This window comes from Phoxinus phoxinus (genome assembly GCF_949152265.1).
Source record: "Phoxinus phoxinus genome assembly, chromosome: 22".
NCBI lineage: Eukaryota > Metazoa > Chordata > Actinopteri > Cypriniformes > Leuciscidae > Phoxinus > Phoxinus phoxinus.
The window spans coordinates 29128543-29146258 of NC_136897.1; the positions used below are offsets into that span (position 1 = coordinate 29128543).

The following is a 17716-nucleotide window of genomic DNA, read 5'->3' on the forward strand; positions in this document are numbered from 1 at the left end:
CGGGGGAATAGTGTACATACATACCAGTTTATCCTCCAAAAAACATAGAAACACAATATATTCAAAAAAAAAAAGGGAAAAAAATTATACAGCCATGTTTACCAAGTTCATATGTACATGTTCGGTAGTTCTTGGGGGGTATGCAGTGTGATCGGTGTCAAAAGCAAACGCAAAGCGGAATCAAGGGTCCCGTTCCTTTTTCACCTTTACGTCTCCGGCTAGAATGGTGGCGATCTCTCCCTGCATGAACGCCCAGGGCACGTTGGACCCGACTAGCGGGCATTTCTCTCCGCTAGGGCAGTACACCTCCCCCGTGGCGCCCTGCTGTTTGATGCTCTCGCGGGAACACGGGAAACAGAACTTGTGTGACGGCACGGACGGGCACTGGACGAAGTGTGTGTCCTCGAGGCGCTCGTGGCACAGGGTGCAGCACAACGGCACGCTCCCGGGCGGCACCGAGGAGTCGGGAACGCTCTGCGGGTCCATACGGGCTGCGCCGAGAGCTAGCCGCCGCTGCGCCGCGGGCGACGGGGGCTTCCGGTGTTCCTCCGGCTCGCGGTCGTCGAGTGCACCTGGTCTTTGGGCGAGCCGGTGCCGGCGTTATCCGCAGCTAGGATGAGCGCAGGCCATGGGCGACTGGCCGTTCTGCGCGGTGGGCTCTGGGGGGGTGGTGCGCGGGTGCGGGGAGATCGTCGACGGCGGCGCGGATACGAATCCCGGTAATGCCGCGGTTGACATCTTGAGCACCTCGGATGGAGACGGGAGCCACGGCGGAGCCTCGCCGTTGAGTTTAGCCGCGGATCCCTCGCCGTCCGGCTCAGGAGACGGTTTCCTTTTAATGCCTCGAGAGTGTTTACCGCGGTCTGGAGAGAGAGAGAGAGAGAGAGAGAGAGAGAGAGAGAGAGAGAGAGAGAGGAGAGAGAGAGAGAGAGAGAGGAGAGAGAGAGAGAGAGAGACACTGGCTTAGAGACGGAAAACTCCACTGAACTAGTGTGACGCTTAATGCATGACCGCCATTGGCTCTATTTTTGGCTTTAGACAAAATACACACCAACTTTATTGGTAAGACTTTACAATAAGGTTCATTAGTTAATGTATTACGGACTAACTTAGTCCAACGCTTCACGAGTGACCATTTTTGGCACAAAACGTGCCATGTGCCGGATGAGACATGTCAAGCCACGAAGCACTTTTACAAACATCATGAATGCATAATCTCTAGAGTTTAACACATGCTTTGAAATCTCACACTCATCTAGAGACTGGATGCATTAAGTTTTAATGTGCATTAAGCGTCGAGTATGAAAACATTACGTTTTAAACACCAAGATGTGTAAATAAGACAGATGTACAGCATCTTAAAACATTCTAAAGATTGCGTCCAGTTCGAGTGCGAGTTTGAAAGCATGCACTGGTGCTTTATATTGCTTTGCAAACAAATGCATGTGTAATATAAACAACAGAAGAATAACATAACGTGTTACAACATGCTTTGACGTCTCATATTATTCTAAAGATTGAATCCAGCTTAAAAAATATGAGTTTGAACTAAATCCAGTTTGAATGCATGCTCTGATGTTATGCATGTGTAAATAAAACATGATATTAAGTTTTACATCATTTTAAAGATTAAACTACAGAATGCTGTGATGTCTAAAGCTTGAATAATGGCAATACAGACTATCTTTTTTACTATCCCAAACATTGCACGGATGCATAAGCATGTCTAACTGTACTGTAAGGACCTCGTGATGCCCGACCCGTACCTGTTTTCAGCGCCCCGGAGCCGCTCTCGAACCCGAGCCGGTGCTGCAGCGCCGCGTGCTCCTTCTTGAACCGCGAGTCGAGGCTCTGCAGCGCCATCAGGTCCCGCACCGTCTTGCCCTTCTGCGTCCAGTCCTCGACGCGCTTGTGTGCGTCGCTCGCGTCGCTCATGCTGTGTTTCTCCTTCATGTCCTCCGCGCGTTTGCCCGCATGCTCCGGGGGGATACCCATCTGCACCGATCTCCCGTTAAGCGCGTGCACTGGCAGGCTCCCGTTGACTAGAGGGACCAGACTGGGCGGCACGGCTCCGGTCCGGCGCGGGTTCGGGCTCTGGCGGTTCAGCTCCGGGGGCTCGTCGGGCTTCGGGAACCCGTTTGGCACCGGGATCCCGTTCGGTTGCCGGGACTGGTACTCCGGACCCAGTCTCGGGGGTCTATCCGACGCGAGCGGGTACCGATCCAGTGGTTGCAGAGGGCGTGAGCCCGGTTCCGTGTGGTTGATGGGCTGGATGTCCTTCCCCGGTTTGCCCCCCGGTCCCGGTGATCTGCCCTCCTGGAAGCCGTGAGCGCGCTTTAGCTGTCGTGTGGTCTCGATCACAAACTCGATCCGATCCGCTCCTTCGTAGTTGACGCATCCGCGACACACGGCTTCGGTAAAATCCCAGATCATCGCCCACGGCATGCGGGGAAGATCGCACAAATAACACGATTGCCTGCGCGAGGCAGCGACCGCCGCGGACGACATGCTGCTGAACACAAACGGCGAAATATGCAACTAAAATCTCCAAATGTTGCGCGTTTATATCAGGAAAAAATAATAAGAATATATCTCGGTGTAGGTTCCCCAGCCCCGTCCGAAAAAAGCGAGAAAAACGGTGAAGTTACGCTCCGAAGTTCATGGCAGTGTGCGCGCTCCAGCCCGCGAGCTCTCGGTGTGCGAGCGGTGACGTCACCGCGACGCTTCTATTTACTTGAGTCTTCTCGAGCTGGATCTGCGCATGCGCGCTGCGCTCCCTCCTCACAGAACGGCGCGGTGAATGAGAGCGAAAAACAATCAAAACATCGACAAAAAGGTGGAACACATGCCAAAAAAGTGCGTATTCACGACGTAGGTCCGTCTGCCTTGCTATGCGAGGAATATAAATGTACTTAGGACGTTAGATTATTTAAGTATAGCACATTTTTTAATCTGACTGAATGGAACAGCTTTCCTACCTTGCAGTGTTAACCATTTCATGTCACACTGTCATAATATTTTCGATAAAATGTTTAACTCAAACGTTTTAAATTCTTGATCAAACTGAATTTGTTTGTTTTTTCGTAATCACTTTATAATATTAACTGCGTTTTCGCTAGCTTAGCTGACGTAAATATCTAACGTAAATAATATAAAACGTTTTACCAACGTTCCCATTAAGTTATGAAAACGTTGTGAGGGAAATAACCTCACAAACATCAATACAATATTTGCATTATGTGTTGTTTTAATGATATTAGTTTGTTTTGTCACTCAAAAGAAAAATAAATGGTTAACAAATATGATGAGCAATGTCTAACTTTAGCGCCTCATGTTAATTTTCTTGTCATTGTGTAAAAAAATAATCAAGTTGTATTGATTTTTAAGCCCTATGTGGAGTTCATGGGGTTTGTAATGACCCAATTACAGATCCAATGATCCACTGCAATAGTTTTAAATGTGCTGTGAGTAAATGTGACCTGAGGATCCTCACAGTTCCACATTCCAACCCAACGTCATCACTTTAACTCTTCCCTAACCTCGAATACACAAAACAACACAACCGCCGGAATGAGCCTTTGACTCTGACACAGTTCAGGGAAATTTTGACTGGTTTATTGGATAGTTCCAGCATGCACTTGTGTGTCTGTAGATTATTCATCCGCGCTGGACTTCGTTCAGCCTCAAAGCCGGATTCATGCCTGCCAAGAGCATGTGATTCATGAAGCCTGGCAAAATTATGGAAAGTCCCATAGTGAAGACAACGAGCCTAGACCACGTGGTTCTGCCTCTCCAAATTCTTTCATGCGTTTATGCATGACTCATGACTGAAAGTGAGTTGGCCAATAATCCTGCTGGGCTACATGTGGGTCAGAGGTGCTGCTCTTCCAAAACCAAAGTTTTAATTACACTGAACAAAAAAAAAAATGGTTTAACCCTCTGGTGCTCTTTGATTTTTTTTTGTCAATGAAAATGAATGTACTATATTTTAGTTTGATGTTTTTTTTAGGGGATTTTTTTTATACTAAATTATATTTATTCACCTTTTGAGCATAAACCTGAAAATTCAATTTCCAGCTTAAATTGTGGTAAATCTTGAATGCTTCAGAGCGACAGACTGAAGTTTGATCTCTTCAAAGACGACACTTGGCAGATTATTGCTGAAGTGAAAAAAAAAATTACTTAAAAAAACTAACAGAATTTTATGTGTATTATGAAAAATGTCAAAAATACTTTTTACATGAAATATATATTTTTTAAATCACGTTTTACTCTAAAACTGCAAGAAAATCAAAGCCATAAATCTAAACAAGTTGTTTTCTAGATGTGAGTGTGATATCTCAGTAAATGAGCTTTCAGTGAGAGTGTTCGGCTGCAGTACCAAACGCTTCCACTAGAGGAAACTCGTCTCGCATTCGTTTCCAATGCGTCATTTCTGACCGCGAGGAGCACAAGTGTGACTGTTTAACCTTTTAGAATTATGTCCATTATTTTGTGTGTGTGTGTGTGTGTTCACATAGCAAGTGCCAAAACCTTTACCAAGTTTTGTACCATTCTGATAAAGTAAAAAATTAACGTAAAAGACCGAAGGCACCAGAGGGTTAAAAAAAAAATTCCTTTCAGAAATTGCTAGTCAATTTCACAAATAATTACACATGAAGTTAAAAGACTAGTAGTATTTTCATAGTAAAGCATGCCGACTGTACAGTGTAAATGCTGAGTGCTTTTGTTAATGAAATGTGGAATTATGTCAAAACTGCCCGTGTTTCTGTCCGACCAGCACACAGATCTGATGTTCTCGGGCGAGGCGATTCAGGAGCGGGACTTGTTTTTGCAGGCACTCATGAGGAAGTACGAGAGTTAGGCACGTACCTCACCCATCCGTGGAAAAACAAACCAACCCTATACTGGCAGACGGCCAGGGATCCGCCGCCAAGCCGAAAACACGCTGACAGCGAGTGCATGTTGGGCTCTGCCCAGAAACACGATCAGGGACTCTGTTCTGACAGCAGAAGTGATCGCAGGGGGTCAGGAAGGGTTGGAGATTTTACATGCATATCATGGAGAGCTTTCTCTGTTGTGTGATGCAACATTATTCAGACTCATGCCTGTCAATGATGTCGTTTGTGTTTCTCTCAGCATTACGACACGCGCTTCAGTTCCGGCTGAAAGCAGGAGTCAGCAGACGCAGGGAATGTGTCGAGTGTGTTTCTGCTGGAGAATGGAGCACATTGTTCAGTGTTACGGCTTTAAAGTGCAGCACAAACACTTTCTGGCGAGACGTAATCCTCTCCAGTGACTAACGGTAGATTAGAGCACATGTTGCTTACTGGCGTTTTCTCTTGCAGGCTTTCCCTTGTTGTCATGCCAACATGTTTTCTAGCCCTCCCCCAGGCTCTTAAGCGGGTTAAGTGGGATTGGAACATCCCTCACCTCACGGCCTTGTCTCGAGAAACTCAGCCCTCGTTAGTTTGATTGGACGGCTGATTGTATTTCTGGAGTCCTGGGAATCCGTTGCACAATCTACTTTACTGGGATATTGCGTGTAGACGGACAGCAGGCTTTGGTTTACTGGGGATTTCATGGGGCTTGATAGAGTAGTGACATAGTTTACTAGGTGAAATTAATCTTGTTATGCATTTATTTATAGATATATAATAATGCAACAGTTTGCATTTAGTTTTTGGAGTGAGTTGTGCTGGGCGACCATTCATCGCGATTAATCGCATCCAAAATAAAAGTTGTGTTTACATAATATATGTGTGTTCTGTGTATAATTATTTTATTTATATAAATACACACATATGCATATATATATATATTTACGAAATATTTGCATGTATATACTGTATATATATTTATACATAATTTATATTATATATAAATTGAAATATTTTACATAACATATTTTTATTAAATATATACATGCATATGTGTGTATTTATATATGCAAAATGATTATACACAGTACACACACATATTATGTAAACACTAACTTTTATTTTGGATGCGATTAATCGCAATGAATTGTTGCCCAGCACAAAAAATAAATATATATATATAATCCAGTAAATGAAATACTCATTTAATTCCTCGTTTTCTTTGGAACTTTGATGAATGCGAGCCAAAGGATCAGATTATTCATATCAAATTGATGGTAAGTAATACATCAGTGCGAAAACTACTTTATATTATGCAACACTCAAACCATTACAACTAATGTTATTAATCTGATTGGATGATCCACATTTGTAGTATTAATAAAAAAGATGATTTACACAATACACACACATTAGTTTTATTCTATATTAATCCATTATATAAATGAGTCCAGATGTGCATGTTATGTGAAATTGTTATTTTAAACTCTAAAAATTCACCATCATCATAAACTTTTTTCCCTCAGGTTCTGCTTCAGCAAAAGGAAAACAGAGGCAAAAAGTCCAGTTCAGCGTTCCCCAGACCGTAACGACCCCGCCGGAGGTTCCTGGAACTGCCGGCCAGACGGACCCTTTGCACACACACATTCTGACAGTGTGTCCCGCTTATCTGAGTCACATGGGCAGAATCACACAGATCCAGATCGGAGAGATTGAGTTAGACACTGAGAACGAGACGGGTCATGTGATCTCAGCCAACTGAGTTCTTCTCTACATCAGTGTCAGTGTGTGTGTGTGTGTCAGTGTGTGTGTGTGTGTGTGTGTCGATCATGAGAACGCTCCAGTTCTTCTCTATATCAGTGTCAGTGTTCCTGAACTCCTGAATCGCCTCCACTGTAGTCTCGAGTTTCTTCACAATATTCCTCATTATAATAATTAATGCGCAGAATAAAGGGGCGGGGCCTGGTTGAGTGAGTCAGTAGTGTGTTAAACTGGTGGTTATGGAAAGGGGCGGGACATTTCCCAAACACACTCGAAGCGCTCGACCAATCACAACACACTGCACCAGCCGACCAATCAGAGCACAGTGTGCTTTTCAGAAGGAGGGGCTTCATAGAGACAGGAAGTGAACAGAGTGTTACTGACAGACTTGGAAGAGAGGAGCCGCAACAATGGAGAATATGAGGAGAATAATCAACATTCATGATCTAGTGGAGCCTGAACACATCATCAGGACTGTAGAGGGCAGAATATGGGCTCTTGAATTAAATCAAACACAAATAACTCTGACCTGCTAGTTCCAAAGCTGATGGAACACATGTTGTGGTTGATTCGACTGGTTTGAAGGCTGTACTAGAGCTGGGCTGATCATTGGCTGATGCAATGTGAACGCAGGACAGCGAGCGCTCACAGATCCTCCACACACACACTGCCACCCTTCAATAATTAAACAAAAAGCTTTGTACGGCACGCTTTGATGTGTTAAAGCCGTTTAATATTTAAACAGCACATTTTCCAATTAAGCATTCTCAATTTAATCTTCTCGTAGACAGGAAAGGTGCTTGCTGCGTGCAGAATTGCGAATTACACAAATAGCCTTAATGCGAATAACTTAATCCGGTCGAGCACTTCTATTAACTCTGATGTTTTTTTGTCCATTTAAACTGCGTTTTCTCCAAGCTTTTCCAGTTGTGCATTGAATGTGTCTAATCAGTGATGTAATTGCATGTTCTGCTAATGTTGTGAGCATTACCTCTTGCCCAGTGAGAGTCTCGTCTCTGATTGGTTGACTCGCCACACAGGAAGGTGTAACTATGGAAACCACGGCCTTATCTGGATAACCTGTGACAAACCACTTCCTGTTTACAATGTTTTGGTCACATTCCCTTTTGATGTCAGCAGACCTCCCGCACAGTGAAGTACTGAGGCAGTGGACAGGAAAACAGCGTCTGGCTCTCGTCTGAGTGCAGCGAGTGCTGTGTTTACTCGCTCGATGCTGGAAAGCCTTTGATTTAGTGTGATTGAAAAGCATGCACTAGATTCCCTGCTGAGTGTGCATGCAGTAAATCTCTACATCGGCTTGATGGAGCGCTGGTAAAGGGCGGGACACAAGTAAATATTTCTCTCAGAGTAATCAGCGCAGAAACACTGGAGGAAAGATATACAGCCGGCCGATGCACAGGATATCTGTGTCCAGTTATAATGTTAAAGGGACATGTCATGGAAATCTGACTTTTTCCGTGTTGAAGAGCTATAATCGTAGCCTGGACATCCAGACCCAAATCCGAAAGATTAAGGGTCTGGCATTGAGTAATGAAAATCGGCCAGCTCGAGGGGCGGCACCATAGCCTGGTTCTACCAGACTCTCCTACGTTTCATTTGTTCAGAGAGTCTGGCCTCTCTCCATTGGCAAGCGGTAACTTCCTTGAAGGCATTAATCTGTTGAAGTTTAAAACTATTGGATCTCTCCAGAGCCACTCTGGATCTGCAGTAACCAATCGCTAACGTTTGGTCGTGAGTCGTGTGAAGACTCAAACTAGCGCACAACCTCAACGTCATCGTTCTCAGCCACTCCCTCTGTTCGCTGATTGGACCGGTAAAAAATGGACTGGAGAAAACCCAAGAATACACCACAATCCCAGACGTAGTTCTGAAGGAAAATGAAAATTGAGCGGAAGTATGTAGGAGGGCGGAGCCAGGCTAGCGGCACCAAGCATGCATCTGATCATCTCACTGCGCACAATTGGATAGCACTACGACCAATCACAAGCGCTTAGCTACCAGCGGAGCTAACTGCTAGATTATACTCTTGCCGTATCCGGGCGGCAAAACAGCAAAAACGTCCTTCTTGCAGAGGAACGATTCGAGCGCCGTCCGTTTCAAACAACTGGTGTTCATCCACAGCCATCTTGCAATGTTTACTAATGACTTCGACGTCGCAGCGCTGTCGTCTTCTCACCTCTGCAGTTGGTTAGTATTGGATATCAGATAACCCGATGTGATTGGTGCAGCTTGACTACAAGGGCATAGTTAATGAGCATCATTACTCGATGCCAGAGTGACTCGCTGAACAAATACAAATTGTGCAATCGGTGCTTCTACCAATTCAGAAAACGTGAAAAGCGAAACGCAGTAACTTTGTTCTGGTGAGTCTTTCTCTGCAAGCATGTCAAAAAATAAGCCGATCAGATTTCGCTCCCCTTCTGACGTATGAAGAGGATCTTATTATAACATTACCGGCCCTTAATCTGCACATTTACACACACCAGCCGACATTTGGTTCCTCAAGCGACGACAGAGACCAGTTCTACCGCTACGGCAGAAGATCCAGCACAGCATGAAACTGTTCTGTGGTCGAGCACAGACTGGACACTAGTGACCAGAACATGTCAGCGCTGTCTTATAAACACCTCAGGAACTGTGGACACTTGTGTAAAAGTTCAACATGACGATGAGATGATCAGTGTAACTCCACAACAACTACACAAATGTCTCCGCTAACATTCAGAAACGTCTAAAAGTGAATCTCTTCCTGAGTCTCTCCGTAAAGGCCCTTTCACACTGGACACGATCTTGACGCACGAATAATTCGCGCGATGGCTTTATTTGTTGATCCGCTGTTTGTGTAACGAGGGCTTCCACACCGAACGCGAATGTGCTGCGGCAGAAAAACTACTTTTATTTTTTCCGCTTCGATGTCGATTTTTTTTTGAAGCTCTGAATGTCGCAAATTCACGTCGCGGCTGATGTGAACGGTTTTGACGAGAACTATTCGGTTTTTCGTTCTGCTTTTTCGTTACACGTCCGGTGTGAAAGGGCCTTAAGGCTGCACTCGCTACTGGTTATTCTGGGATTCTGGATGAGTGAGATCGGTGTGTTCTGTTATTGCCGGAGTTTCTGAAGCTTGTGTAAAGGCTCCGCCCTCTTCTGAACTAAAGCTCATTTGCATTTAAAGGGACACACACAGAACGGCTGTTTTTGCTCACACACACAAAGGGGCAAATTTGACAAGATATAATAAATGATCTGGTATTTTGAGCTGAGATTTCACACACATTCTGGGGACACCATAGATTTAAACTACATCTGGTGAGAAGGGGCATAATGTGTCAGCTTTAAGCAATAACCCATAAATATCAGTGTGCTGAACTTCCTGAGACTTAAAGAGGAACATTTTTGGGGAAAGTGTAGCTGGAGATTGAATCATGCTTTCTGTTTTTATGCCGGTCTGTCTCTCGCTCCTCTCGCTCTCCCCATAATCCTCTTTGCAGGCTTGGAAACGGGAGTGGCGTGCTTCCAAGGCAAGGGTTGATGGGAAAGCGCGCTCGCTGCCAGCGGCCCCGTTAGAAGCACACACATCTTTGTTCTCGGAGACCTGGTGTCCCGCCAAGAGCCTCATTTCTGTCTCTGCATTATGGCTGCTCTGGACGAGTGCCAAACTACAGCTCGCTCACTTTTGACCGTTAATGCATATCCATATTTTCCAAGCCACTGTTCTTGAGGTGGTGAATTAAAATAAGAAATATAGTGTTATTAATTGTAATGTTTGAAATCATTATGAAGCCCCATTGAGAGTTCGCCGGCTCTCAGTCTGTGGTTACACCGTTCCGGGGCCAGAAGAGCTTTAACACACACAGATGAAGACTGATGACGACACGATGTGTTATCACGGCGGCGATGCTGTGTAAACCACAGGCTCGTGTTACAGCGGCACCCCGCCTCCACGCACTCGGCTCTTCCTGGAGGAAAACTGTGAACTCATCAGCAATCCTCACTTCCACTGCATTCGTTTTCCTTCTTTTCCCCGGAGCGTCTGACGGGAAGACGGATGTCTTTGTTCTTTGTTTACTTTCCCCACTTCCCTGGTTCCCCCTCTCCGCGCCGCAGGATGATGTTCAGTGTTCAGGTGAACGTTCATCGGCTTCCAGAAATAACATCAGCTCCACACGACAGTTCACCGTGATGTAACCGAAGCCCAGAGCGAGAACCGCACATAATAACAGCTTATGTAATGTCCAGACAGACTCTCTCTCTCTCTCTCTCTCTCTCTCTCTCTCTCTCTCACACACACACACACACACACACTCTCTCTCTCTCTCTCTCTCTCTCTCACACACACACACTCACACACTCTCTCTCTCTCTCACACACACACACTCACACACTCTCTCTCTCTCACACACACACACACACACACACTCTCTCTCTCTCACACACACACACACACACACACACACTCTCTCTCTCTCACACACACACTCTCGCTCTCACACACACACACACACACTCACTCTCTTGCACACACACACACACACACACTCTCACACATACACACAGATTGTTAAGTGTATATTATGCAGATACAGTTTTACTGTATTTTTGATCAAATAAACGCAGCTGTGGTGAGCAGAACGGATTCTTACAGAAACATTAATGAATCCAGACTTCTGGCTCGATCTCATTTAAACACACTTTGCTTCTGAATGCTGTGCGCACGAGATGTATATAGCTTGTGTTACCTGTGTGTTTCACACACACACACACACACACACACACACACACACACACACACACACACACACACACACACACACACACACACACACACACACACACACAGACACACACACACACTGACCTGCTAACAGTGCATCTGTAATTAGATGTTGAGTCATGAGTTGCTCAATGCAGGATCTGTAATCTTATTACAGCAGCTTATCAGTCTGGCCAAGGGCACCCGGTGTACTGTGTGTGTGTGTGTGTGTGTGTGTGTGTAGAGAGTGTGTAAGTGGACTCCCTGTCCAACTGCTTTATTTTTTTGCTGAATTCTCTGGAAACACACACACACACACACACACACACACACACACTGAGTTGTGCTTTTACAGTAAATAATGAGGAAATAACATGACTCATATGATCAGCTGGAGTGTTCGGTTGACAGAAGATTAATATTCTACACTTCTAGAGGAAGTTTGTGGATGATGTAATTGTTGATCCGCATTGCAACAAACTGTTGATTGACACTTCAGTGTATTATTATTATACTCTTATTCTCAGATGCTTCATCAACGCTGTTTTCAGACCTTGCTCAAACCAGGAATGCCAATATATTAAATAATTTAACCACAATTATTTTTGTGATTTCAAGAACTGTACTTTAATAAAACTATATTTGTGAGGTGAAAACATAATAAAGAAACTCTACACCTCTACATATCTGATTACATTTGCTTTCTAGTATAGAAATTGCGTTTACTTGATAAAAGAGTCTAAACTCTCAATCACACACAGGACTGCAACATTAACTCTTTAGAGGCCTTATAAATGTGCGTATGAAATATAATAGTTAATTATAAGGTTGATTCCTCTTCAGTAACTCTAAAGTGAATGTGAAGAGTATTTGAGAAATGTTTGAGGTTTTGATTTGGACTAAACACAGTTTGAGACGATTAGTCTTTCTGGAAGTCAGATTTATTGCTCTCCATGTGACCTCATTGTTAGTATTGAGACATTCGAGTAATGCCACGCTGTCACTGATTGGTCCGGCCGCTCGTGCTTCACCCTCGGCCTCTGGTTTACCGTAGTAAACCATTAACCCCTCGCAGACTGCTATCTGTGTGCAGCTCGAGCAACACAACACTTCTCCGGGTTCCAGAGAGCTCATTGATTCCACACGTGACCTTTGTGCCGCATGTGTGTGTGTGTGTGTGTATGTGTGAGAGAGAGTCTGGCTGGAAATGGGCGTCGACCAATGAGATCTGCTGTAGTGACGAGTGTCGCAACACTGAGCAGAAACTGGAGGTCAAGGACAACCGGGAGTTCAGGAGCTGGCCTCTCAGTGCCACACACACACACACACTCTCTCTCACACACACACACACACTCTCTCACACACACACACACACACGCACACGCACACACACACACACACACACTCGTCCTTCATGTGCTGATACTGTAATCACCACAGCTGATCATCTGCTCAGTCTCAGAGTTTCTGGATCCGCACCAAGGCCGTTCTTCCTCAAGATCTCGCTGGACACTTTAGTATCGACACTCTCAGAAACAACGGCTCAGTGGGTTTGATATAGAGTTCTCGACTCAATTGCAAAGAAACATTTATGGCAAAAATGTTCTACATAAGGATAAATGTCTTAAATGATTGTACAATACATTCATGTTTAACAGGTTATTAAAATCTCTTTAAGGTAACAATTACAAGTTCCCATTACACACACACACACACACACACACACACACACACACACACACACACACACACACACACACACACACACACACACACACACACACACACACACACACACACACACACACACACACACACACACACACACACACTCTCTCTCTCTCTCGAGTGGTGGATCCATTAAAGGATTTATTTCCAGGCGTGTCGGTCATCGCTCACATCTGTTCAGAACTGATTCTCTTTCCTTTCTTTCTTTCCATTACATCAGTTCACTGAGAAACACAGAAGTGAAGAAGAGGAGGATCCTCTCGTTTTCCTATCGATAATGACATCAGTCTCCTGGGGGAGGGTAGTAACCAGTAGACACACACACACACACACACACACACACACACGAGGCGTGTATCAGGTCTGATCGGTTTACCTCATAGAATCATTATTTTCCTGTTAATTACTGTAAAGCTGTTTATGGAATATCGCAGTGTTTATTGTAAATGATGTATAGGTGCACATCATCATTATTGTGTTAATAATGTTGAATGAGAATAAGTTCCTCTTGCAGCATCTCTTCTCTTCTCTGATGATGTGGGCAGGGCTATAACCTGTCACTCACATGAAATCAGCCAATAGCAAACCACAACCATCCAATCAGCCAATCAACTCCCACAGACACACTCAAGCCCCGCCCACATGTGTTCTTGCTCCTGAAGCTCTCGATATACAGAACAATAGAGGAGAGACGACGAGCGAAACTTCAGATTCATGTCGACTTTAAGATAAGCTTTCAGACATTTTAAACACGTCACTGTCAGCCATCTTTGCCGAGAAATGCATTTACTTTGAGCTACAAACACAAGTCGTGTTACTGCATAATAACAACAGAGTGTGTGTGAGATCAGCGCTGGGTTCAGGAAAACACAATAAACACATTAATGAATCTGCCTCATGTAAGACATTAAAGTCTCGTACTGTTTGTGGAACGGCTGATGTGTGTTCCTGCGGTCAGTGTTAATCTCTGTCCTTCACAGATGCGGTGATTCAGGGCCGGTCCCCAAACACATTAACCCCTTCATCACCACACGTGTGTGTTTGGAGATCTGACACACACAGCTAACAAACACATGTTCTAGGAACGTTTTGAAACCAGAAACTTAAAAAAAAAAAAAAAAACGTAAGATGAACGTCCAACTAAACCGTTTCAGAATGATGTACAAACATTATTGAAGAGCAGATCACTTTGAACGAACGTTTTATTAACGTTACCGTGTGTGTGTGTGTGTGTGTGAGGAAAGTCAATCTGCTAACACACTCTCAAGGTTATGAAAACCTGGAAAAAAAACGATCCGTGTGTTTTCCGTTTACTCCCGTTTCTGTTAATCTTGTGAAACTGTGAGAAGTTGATTCTAGAACTATTTCTAGTTTTACTCTCTCACATTTATTAAAAACACAGTTTAGAAGTTCAGCCAAAAATAAATCCAGTAATTATTTACTCTTCATGTTCATGTCGTTCCAAAACAGTTGCTTCATATTTCCGTGGAAACCATCAAACATTTTATTTTTCAGGATTCTTTGATTAACAGAGTTCAAAAGAACTGCATTTATTTTGAAACAGAATCTTTTGTAACATTATAAATGTCAGTTTTGATCTCATTAACGCGTCCTTGATGAAAAATGCGTGCGTGTTTCTTTAAATGTTAAGAAGTCTTTGTCCTGAGCTGATGAATGTTGCAAAATATTTTCACTTGTTTCTCACCGATGACACGATGTCATTCTCGCTGTCACTCAAAGGTCCGTCCGTCATCGCCGGGAAACGCTTCTGAAACTATTCATACTCGCAAAACTATTTCACCTGGAAACACACAAGCAGAACTGATGAAGTCATGAGAATATTTCATCACTGTTATTCTCAGGTTCAGAAGACTGTGAACAATCAGATCAGTCCCGTAATAAACACTCACTCTGTTTCCTTTATGGATATATTACAGTTCTGTGAAAGATGAGAATAGAGATGGAGAACTACAGAATGTTCCAGGCCTTTAAAGCGGTCCTAAAATGCCCTTTTCACAAGATGTATAATAAGTCTCTGATAATAAGACTCCCCAGAGTGTGTGTGTGTGTGTGTGTGTGTGTGAAGTTTTAGCTCAAAATACCCCACATGTATTTTTATATATCATGTTAAAGTCACTTTTTGAGGGTGAGCAAAAACACACTGTTTTGTGTCTGTCCCTTTAAATGCAAATGAGCCGCTGCTCCCGGCGCAGGGGGCGGAGCTACAGGAGCTTATGTTCTGAAAACGTCAAAACTTTTAGCCTTTTATGCCAATGATGGCACACACACACACACACACACACACACACACACACCCCCCCCAGCCATTCCCTGGCAACCCTGCAGCCTCTGTGGAATGCCTCGTTGCCATGGCGACTGAACACACACGTGGCAGTGAGTGTGTGTGTGTGTGTGAGTGTTTGGTCAGGTGTGTTCACTGCATGATGTAGTCTGATAATACTGATCCAAAAGAAAAACTTAGTACTGTAAATCATATTTATTCATCTAATCTTCTACACAGCAATTTCAGTCTTAGTTTTGAAATATTATTTTTGTTAACTTACGATTAAAGAAATGTAAGATATGTTTGACGAATGTTGATGGAACATTCGAAATCTAACCTGAAGCAATGACGTCATCATAATATTTGCATACTGCATAGTGATTGGATATTTGTAGATCTAAATGGCATATTAATATCAATATCTAACGCTCCAAAGCTTTCAGGAAATGCAAATGTAGTTTCATGATGTTGCGTAATACTGTGCATTATTTATTATTTATCTCGGACATTGAATTTATGGCCGTTCAACACCTCGCTTCAGAAGCACGGACATGTCTACTCCGTGTGTAAAGATACTCTTCCTGAAATGTTTGGCAGGTTGGATGCTGTTGTCTTGGCAACGTGATTCCCTCCTCCGGCGCGACGCTCTGATTGGCCGTCAGGAGAGGGAACATTCAGCTCACGGTTCACGACATCCCATAATCCCAGCGAACACAAACACGCCTCACATGGTGAGCTGAGTTACGCATGGCAGAACTCAAGTGTAAAAGACATTAGAAAAGGAAAATATATTGATTGAGATCTGATTCAGCTCAGAAGTGTTCAGTCCAATCAGATGATAAGGCCGTTAATTGATTTGTTGGTTAGAAAAGTGATTAATTTTAGAGCTTGTGGACATTAGTGCACAGATTACCTGTGTAAAGAGGATGAGGAGGGACAGGTGTGTGACGAAGGATCCGTTTAAATCCAGCTTTTCCTCATTCCGGCCTTCAAATCTGAACACGACAGTATTGTATATTCATATCGTAGGAGTCAGAGGCTTCAAAGCGCCACGTGTTCCAGATAAAGACATCAAAGGCTCTTTCATATGCAAATTTCTGCAGCAGCGCTTAGTATAAATAAAAAAAACATGTTTCGGTGTCAACGTCACGATTATTCATGCGCACGGCTCTACAGAGGATAGGGAACCGGGCAGGAAGACTCTCTCTCCTCCGTCTGAGGAATGTTTCACACTAAAATAACAGGAGTTTTCTGCATGTGCACAGGATCACATCAGCCCGCCAGGACACCACGTCATGACTGCAAGTTTCCTTCTAAAACGAGCTCCTGTTAGGAACAACTAGTCCTTACAGAAGGCTTGTGCGTGTCTAAAGGCCCTGAGATACTTCAACTGAAGAAAAACGAACTGGTGTGACGTCATTTCGAACAAAATAAGGCCAAAGCGAAGCTCATGTGGAGTTTGTTTCCTGGAGTTTTAAAGCTTGCCAACGTGAACTTTCTGGAAAGAGTTTTATTTTATTTAACTTTTTTATTTATTTAAAGTGTCTTCTTTAAAAAGAAGGTATTCTCAAAGTTTTGAACAAACGTTCTTCCAGTAACGTTGATAGAACATTCGTTCAAAGTTATCTGGTCTTCAATGATGCTCTCAAAACACTAGAACAAAAACATTATACATCTTTCATGGAACATTTTTACATGGACGTTCGCCTAAAGTTTTTAAAATGTTACTACTTCTTTGAGGACGATGACCCTGTAGTTCGTTTTAGTCGAGGACGATGACCCTGTAGTTCGTTTTAGTCGAGGACGATGATCCTGTAGTTAGTCTTAGTCGAGGACGATGATCCTGTAGTTAGTCTTAGTCGAGGACGATGATCCTGTAGTTAGTTTTAGTTGAGGACGATGATCCTGTAGTTAGTTTTAGTCGAGGACGATGACCCTGTAGTTAGTTTTAGTTGAGGACGATGATCCTGTAGTTAGTTATAGTTGAGGACGATGATCCTGTAGTTAGTTATAGTCGAGGACGATGATCCTGTAGTTAGTTTTAGTCGAGGACGATGATCCTGTAGTTAGTTATAGTTGAGGACGATGATCCTGTAGTTAGTCTTAGTCGAGGACGATGATCCTGTAGTTAGTTTTAGTTGAGGACGATGATCCTGTAGTTAGTTTTAGTCGAGGACGATGATCCTGTAGTTAGTCTTAGTCGAGGACGATGATCCTGTAGTTAGTCTTAGTCGAGGACGATGATCCTGTAGTTAGTTTTAGTTGAGGACGATGATCCTGTAGTTAGTTTTA

General features: G+C 43.7%; 1 protein-coding gene across 1 annotated transcript; it reads right to left on the reverse strand.

Moving 5' to 3' along the window:
* Positions 1-6: 6 nt before the first annotated feature.
* irf2bp2b (interferon regulatory factor 2 binding protein 2b) lies at positions 7-3908 on the reverse strand. The gene is given in 4 exon segments (XM_079598048.1): positions 7-539; positions 542-623; positions 625-863; positions 1767-3908. Coding segments are annotated over 4 exon segments (1422 nt in total). The 5' UTR covers positions 2509-3908; the 3' UTR covers positions 7-180.
* Positions 3909-17716: the final 13808 nt, after the last annotated feature.